Source organism: Rattus rattus, chromosome 8, assembly GCF_011064425.1.
Source record: "Rattus rattus isolate New Zealand chromosome 8, Rrattus_CSIRO_v1, whole genome shotgun sequence".
Lineage (NCBI taxonomy): Eukaryota > Metazoa > Chordata > Mammalia > Rodentia > Muridae > Rattus > Rattus rattus.
Genome location: NC_046161.1, coordinates 92,390,616 through 92,398,519, shown reverse-complemented (window position 1 = coordinate 92,398,519; position 7,904 = coordinate 92,390,616). Strand labels below are relative to the sequence as shown.

Below are 7,904 nucleotides of genomic sequence, written 5' to 3'. Positions count from 1 at the left end.
TGCCAAGTCAGTCATGCCATAATCCTCCACCCCTAATAAAGAGTCAACCTCAATATTTGACAAGGTTCCTCTTCCACTGTCCCCCAAATGGTGTCTGAGTACTCGGGTTTGCCTTCAGCAAAGCATGTGTTTTGTTAGATTGTTCCTTACCCTTGTATTCCCTCTCAATTTTGTATCCATTGAACTCCCACTCCAATAAATCCTGTCTCTGTTGTAATGAGGGTTGAGGCCAATCTCTCTCCCCTACTGTAAAACCCATTGAGCAGTGGTCCTTATACCTAACACAATGGTCCCTGAAAGTTTACTTCCCCATTTTGTGTCTTGTCACAAATATAAAAAAACATTAAAAAACACAAACAAAACCCTTGTGTGTGTCAGATTTGGGTGTGCATATGTGGAAGTCATGGGACAACACGGGGTGGCGATGGTCCCTTATTTGTGTAAGGATTGGTTATTTGCTGCTGCCTATGTTAGGCTGGCTAGTTCGTGAACTTCCTGGGATTCTTTTATTTCTGGCTGCTATCTCACCCAGGCAAGGTCTCAATACAGACACTCAATACTCTGGCTGTACTGAGTTTGGGGACAACAATTTCGGTCCTCAAACTCATGTTGGCAAAGGCTTTAACCACTGAGCCAAGCAGCTAGTTAAAAAAAAAAAAAAAATCCAGTCTTGACTCCGTATCAGACATATTTCTGTTCTTGTGTATCTCATTGTGAAATCTGGATGTGAATTATTTCAAGTCATGTTGCAAGAGCAAAACCTGGCACCGCGTTTGATAAAAGTTGGTTAGAGCTCATTATCTACTCATTTTGGGGGGACGTAGGTCGACGAAGCCCGGGGTTTAGATGGCTAACGCAGAGCAAGGAATGAAGTCCTTGTCCTGTGTAGTCACACAGGCACAGATCTGAAAGGCAGGTATTTACCAGCACACCCACACAGGACCGCCTTGAGCCTGAGTGTAAGTTAGCCTGTGACTGCTAGGAGCTCTGGGTCCAGCGACGACACGCAGGCGCAGACCCGCTATGGCTACGCTCTCTGCGCATGCGTCCTGAAGTGGGGTGGCAAGCTGGCAGAGTTAAAAAATGGCGGCGGCGATTCGGATTCGGGCGATGGCAGCTGGAACGAGGCTCAGAGTTCTGAACTGCGGCCTCCGCACCACAATCCGCAGTCTTTGCAGCCAGCCGGTCTCAGTTAACGAGCGCATCGAAAACAAGCGCCATGCCGCGCTGCTGGGAGGAGGCCAGCGACGCATCGACGCGCAGCACAAGCGAGTGAGTCCCGGGAGCCAGCGCATCCCGCCCCTCCGCTCGCGACCTATCACAGCGCGCCGGGCTCGCGCCCCCCAGAGCCTCCCAGCCAATAGGCGCGGTACCTGGGAGGGGCGCGGCGAGAACTTTCACCTGGAGAACCTTGAGCCCCCTTGGGTGTCAGTAGGCAAGGGCGAGCATCTGCACCCTTAGGGAGGTTCCCAGATGGTGGTGGTGGGCATTGATCGCATGGATGCATATGACCGGTCTCCGCTGCGCCCCACTTAGCAGCTGGGAACTTTTCGGAAGCTGGTTTTTAAAAAGCATCTTAAACAGAACAATGCCTTCCACATCGTGTTAGAATAAGATTGCTTCACTAGTTGTCCACAGGCTCTGATTTAAAAAGATCAGATTGTTCTCGCGCTGCCAGAGTTTATGGCAGGTGTTTTTCTTTTGTTGTTGTTGTTGTTTTGTTTTGTTTTGTTTTGTTTTGTTTTTGTTTTTGTTTTTCTCTCCCTTCACCGGGAAGGAAGCACGAAGTATTAGAAAAAACCTGCTTGCGTTCACATTAATCTGGGATGGGGTCTCCGTGCATGCCAGGGACTTGCGATGCCTGTGCCCGAGGAAGTCAGTTCGGCCTCTTGGGAGTTCCCTGTATGGATCTGCTGCGTAGGAAGCAGGTGGACTTTGTATAAACTCTCAGGCTACTCGGCTAACAGCCGAGGCACTGAATCACTTTTGAGTTTCTCTGGAGAGGTCATTTAGCAGCAGAAAAAACAAGCTGGAAGACGTGACCCTAGACTTGAAGCCAGACTTGCCCAATGTGTCCTTGACTCATGTGTGAGTCCTGACAGAAGAACTGGATGAGTTAACAGGAAGGTGCCCTGAGGGAAGGACTCCATGTGAAGGGCATAGAAGTCCTACTCAAAAGTGTGAAGATCTGGGTCTTAAGTCTAGGTCAAATGTTGATTCAGATGTCCTGAGTTTCATCTGAAAATGCTCAAGGATAACTAGTCCTCTTGACTCTTAGGGGTGTATGTGTGCTTGAAAGGTTTGTGGTGAGCCATGAGCCCCACTTGGGGTCCCGCTGAGGTGCTATTAAGTTTCCTGGGAAAACCTGTCAACTGCTCCCGTAACCTCTCTCTTGAGGCACCGTTGCCTATTCCTCCCAGGTAGACCCTGATGCGCTTATATTAAGGCCTTCAGAGCCGGTTTCTGCAGTCAGAGCGTATTTAGCGGGAGGCTGACTTGTGTTCCCTTTAAGCACAGTTTTCTTTATGTCTGTGAGTCAGATGTCCTAAAAGAGGACCAGAAAGTTATCAATCTGTCTGCCTATCTATCTATCTATCTATCTATCTATCTATCTATCTATCTATCTATCTATCTACATAATTGTTAGATTGTTTCCCCCAGAAGTAAACAGAAGTTTGTTTTCCATAATCATTGGCTTTTCCTATTTTCTTAGAATAACTAATTTAAAGTTTTAAAAAGTTTTGTTTGTTTACTGGTGTCTATGTGTTGCTTTCTTGATACAGTAGGAATTTACAGATTTGAGGTTTTGGCATGGAGGCTCTTGGTAGATTGAGGCTTCAACTTCTTCTGAAAGGAATATTTAATTTTTAAATTAGGGTCTCATGCAACCCGATTGGCCTAGACTTTTCTTTGCAGCCAAGGTTGATGCTGAACTTTTAAAAACATATTTATTTTATGTATGTGAATACACTGTTGCTCTCTTCAGACATGCCAGAAGAGGGCACTGGGTTCTATTACAGATGGTTGTGAGCCACCATGTGGTTGCTGGGAATTGAACTCAGGACCTTTGGAAGATCAGTGCTGAATCTCCAGCCCGATGCTGAATTTCTGATCCCTCTGCTTCTAACCAACCCCTCCCCCACCCACCCACTCCCCAGCTCTGGGATTACAGGCATTCACTACCATAAGCAGTATATGTGGTACTGGGGATTGAACCCAGTGCTTTTGCACACAATAGGCAAGTCCTTTACCACTCGAACTGTATCTCTAGCCATTTTCTTTTAACCTCAAGAACCTCTCCAGCACCCTGTACTTTCCCCATCCCTCCACAGATCCCTGCTATGGGGTCTTAGCTTTGTCAGTTAGCGTGTCTTTAAGTGGAGATCCCACTTAACGTAGAAGAAGAGCAAGCCCTTCTGAAGGCAGAACCCATTAGTGCCCTGAGGTGGAGGCTGAGCGCTGGAGGGGAGGGGTTGCGCCTGGCTGAAGTGTGCTTCTCTGAAAGGAGCCTGCAATCTCTGACCCTCACTGAGCCTGCCTCAGTTTCCTCCCTCCTCCTTGGGTTTCCTTCCACAGGCAAATGGCTCCTGGAGCATCTCATCTACCCTGCTGTCCTGGCTGAAACAAAGTCTATCACTAGTGCCTGTCTACCTCGGGCAAGAACAGATAGAATGGAGCCTTTTGCATGGGGGCAAAGGTGAAAAGCCTGTGCCCTGACATTCCTGCCAGTGCATCTTACCTGCCTGTTAACTTGATCTGTGGTGACGTCACCAACGGATCCTTGTGTTGTAGGGAAAGCTGACAGCCAGGGAGCGGATCAGTCTCCTGCTGGATCCTGGCAGCTTCGTGGAGAGCGACATGTTTGTGGAGCACAGGTGTGCGGACTTCGGAATGGCTGCCGAGAAGAATAAGGTATGTTTATGCGTTCCAGCTGTGGTGTGAGCACTTCCCATGGCTTGCTGGCCTTCCCTCCCACCACAGCAAAGAGTCCATATCGCTTTTATCTCAGGCTCACTGGAGAAGTACTGAGGGGGCCATCGGGTTCTCTCCTAGCTTCAGCTTTGTCTGCAGATGACTGCGGGTGGCTGTTTATTCTCTGCAGTGCCACGCAGGTTCAATTTCCAAGGTTGCAGGTTCTATTCCCCATCATACAGAATGACAGGTTTGGAAGGAGGATCATTCCGGTGGCTTCCGAGAACCAGGACCTCATCCAAATGCAGGCTAGTTGATGCTTTTGATACGTCTTAAGTTTGAGCCTATGTTTAGGTGTTTTTATTATTTTTTTCAACTTGTCTGACCATGTCACAGACTACCTTAGATCTTTACATAGCCCAGGCTGGCCTTGAACTCTTGTACCTCTTGGCCTTAGCCTCCTGAGTGGAATCACAGACATGCACCACATACACCCTGCACCTCTGAGTCTATGAGGTCAGTAAGACCAGATTGTTTCCCATGGGTGTGTGGAGCTCTTTGGATGAACTCAGCAGTCTCTATCTGAGTCATTATCGACATGCTAACGCTGGAGTTTCCATGAAAAACAGTGGGTTTTGGTGGGAATGTGTGACTTTGGGAGAGCTGCTATGCAAGTGCACACACACTCTCTCTCTCCCCGCCCCCTCTCTCTCTCTGGATGTTGCTATGTAGCCAAGGATGGCCTCAAACTTTAAGGATTCTCCCTTCTTAGTTTTTGCTGGGATTCCAGGCATGTGCCACCATTCAAAGCTCAGCTATGTTTCCTTATGTGCTCATCTCAAGAGTAAATGGCTGGGAGGCCCTCTTGTAGTTATTTTGCCTATCTGTCTGTCTGTCTATCTATCTCTCTCTCTATCTATTTATTGGTGTACTGGGACTAAACCAAACTTTGGTTTTTAGTTTGAACCTTCTTCAAGCCAAACCTTAGAAACTCTTTTCACTAAGGCATTATGCCAACTTGACTATAAGAAGCATTTGGGCATGGTGGTGGTGGCTCATGCCTTAAATCCCAGCTCCTGGGAGGGAGAGGCAGTGAGATCTCTGTGAGTTCGAGGCCAGCCTGATTCACAGAGCTAGTTTTAGGACAGCCAGAACTACATAAAGAAACCTGTCATGAAAAAGAAGTATTTGGGTTGGGTTTTTTTTTTTTTAACCTTTATTTTTCCATTTCTCTGACAGTTTCCTGGAGATAGTGTGGTCACTGGACGGGGCAGGATCAATGGACGATTGGTTTATGTCTTCAGTCAGGTATGTCCAAACTTCAGTAAATGAAGCTCACCTGGAAGGTAGAGCCAGGAGCAAATTATGTGAAACACAATTTGGGGAAATAAAAGTCTTGCTTATAGTTTGGGGCACATGACAGATTTGTTTTGTTTTGTATTCATATGTAGTCTTTATTTTTTTAAAGATTTATTAAATTTATGTATATGAGTACACTGTAGCTGTCTTCAGACACACCAGAAGAGGGCATCGGATCTCTTTACAGATGGTTGTGAGCCACCATGTGGCTGCTGGGAATTGAACTCAGGACCTCTGGAAGAGCAGTCAGTGCTCTTAACCACTGAGCCATCTCTCCAGCCTCATATGTAGTCCTAATGCTGTTTTCTTCTTGGGAAGGAAGAGGCCTTTGTCTTTGTCTGGGAGGTGGTGGCAGGGCAGTAGGCTTGTGTGAAGTTGTTCAAAGAATGAGTTGATTCTTCTGACTGTGTATGGCTGTGGGGCACAGGGTTCTGGTCTGCATGGAGGACCCAGGGACAGCCTGAGCAGATGAAGTTGATTCTTAAAAGCATGGGTCTGGGGTTGGGGATTTAGCTCAGTGGTAGAGTGCTTGCCTAGGGAAGCGCAAGGCCCTGGGTTCGGTCCCCAGCTCCAAAAAAAAAAAAAAAAAAAAAAAAAAAAAAAAAGCATGGGTCCCTGAGCTCTGGACCTCTTTGAAAATATTCAAATACATTTTGGGAGGTTCCATCAAAAGCGATGAAACTGGGGCACAGTGAGACCTGAGTTGGACCTTGTAGGCAGAACCCTACAAGGATATATGTAATTTACAAATTGTTGTTTTTGAAAATTAGTATTTTATATGTATGGGTGTTTTGCTTGCCAATATGTCTTTGCGCCATGTGTATGCCAGAAGAGGGCATCAGAATTCCCTGGATCTAGAGTTACCTGCAGATGGTTATGAACACCAAGTGGGTGTTAGGAATCAAACCTGGATCCTTTGGAAGAGTAGCCAATTTTCCTAACAGCCGAGCCGTCTCTTTAGCCCTTCATGTCCAAAGTTTTAACCTCTAGAAGCTGTGTGCTATGACGCGGTAAAGAAGAGTGAAGATTCTGATTGACCTTATGATAGAATGGCTAGGGTTTCCCAGGTGGTCAAATGTAATCACGAGGGTCTTTAAAAGTGGAAGAGAGGACTCCTCCACCTGTTGTTCCTGCCTTAGAAAATAGAGAAGAATCCTTTGAAAGCAGCAATGGGCACCATCTCCAGAGGCTTAGAAAAGATGAACAGACTGCCCTTGAAACCTCCTGAGAGGTCCCAGACACATTGACCTTGGTTATAGCCCAGTGAGGCCCCTTGTAAGCCACAGAATGTGAGAGAATAGAAGTATGTTGTCTTAAGTCATGAGTTTGTGTTACTTTGTTAACACAGCGGTAGAAACATGATATATCTTGGGCTATTTCATAATAGATTTTTCTATTTGGGTCAGCCAAATGTTGAAGTTCACATTATTTCCTTTCAATTTTTAAGAGCTGGGCACACATTCATAAAGAAGGCAGCGTAGAAATGATAGGACCAATAGAGTTCTCTGGCCGTGTCTGCCTACTGACAGCCAGTACAGAAATTCAGACTTATCATAATTTTGGTATTTTTGAGCACCGTCTCTGCTCCTGGAGTAAGTAGAAGAGAGGAAGGGAGTTGGCGATGGTGAAGACAGGGCTCTCATTGTGAAAATGCCAATTTATAGGTAGAATGGGACAACACAGGAGACCACAGACAGGGTAAGAGAGGCTCCAGGCAAATGCTTTGGACCACAGAGGAGCCAACCTGGAAAGTTTGAGGACCTGATTAGGGAAAATGGACATTCAAAAGAGGCTGGGTACCAGACTTAGGGGGCAATGAGCCAGCTTCTTCATTGTGATCCCCAGGATACAGACACAGGTAGGTTTTCTGGGGTGTTTCTGTTTTTCCAGAAACGCGTCCTCCTTCCCTTGGGTACTGGCTGTCAGCATGCTCTATGGAGAGGAAGGAGCCCTCAGGGTGGATTTAGTACTCAAGGCTTCTTCTTCTTCTTTTTAAATTGGATTTTTATTTGTTTACATTCCAAATGTTATCCCCTTTCCCAGTTTCCCCTCTGGAAACCCCCATCCTATCCCCGTCCCCCTGCTTCTATGGCTTCTGATCTCTGGTTTTCATCCTTACTTTTGCTTTCTTTCAGACCAGTGACCCTGAGTCTGGATGACTCTGGTGCAGTTGATTTGTTTTGTTCTTGTTTTTGTTTTTATAGGAATAGCTTTTCCCCTCTAAAGGTGAAGAGCTCCCTGAGTTCTAACACAGGCTTATTCCTAATTTTATGTCTACCCAACCCCCATCCTTGTTCCTCCTTGGTGTCCCCTCTGCAGGTGTCTCCTTCCTTCCTTCCTTCCTTCCTTCCTTCCTTCCTTCCTTCCTTCCTTCCTTCCTCTCAGTCATGTATCCTTGTAATTCTAGTTCCCCTGGGCTAGCCTGCTGCTATCCTGGGCTAGCCTACTGCTATCATCTTCATGCTTATCAGACACCCCTAGTGTGAAGTTTTCAGACACAGGGACTGGGAGGGGCTGCAGGACTCTGGTTGCCTTTCGTCTTCCTCTCCCTTTTCCAGAATCCATACTTCCTGGAAGCGGCAGTGTTTGTCTGACACTGTAGACTCTAGCAGGGTTAATTGTACAGAGCTCTG

The 7,904-nt window shown here is 46.7% G+C and overlaps 1 protein-coding gene across 1 annotated transcript in view; it reads left to right on the top strand.

Annotated features, from left to right (window-relative positions):
- Positions 1–1,042: 1,042 nt before the first annotated feature.
- Pccb (propionyl-CoA carboxylase subunit beta) overlaps positions 1,043–7,904 on the top strand; it is a 50,261-nt gene continuing 43,399 nt past the window's right edge. Inside the window, exons 1-3 of the mRNA XM_032910206.1 lie at positions 1,043–1,272; positions 3,793–3,912; positions 5,152–5,220. Coding sequence (XP_032766097.1) covers positions 1,084–1,272; positions 3,793–3,912; positions 5,152–5,220 — 378 coding nt within the window. The 5' untranslated portion in view covers positions 1,043–1,083. The remainder of the gene's footprint in view (positions 1,273–3,792; positions 3,913–5,151; positions 5,221–7,904) is intronic.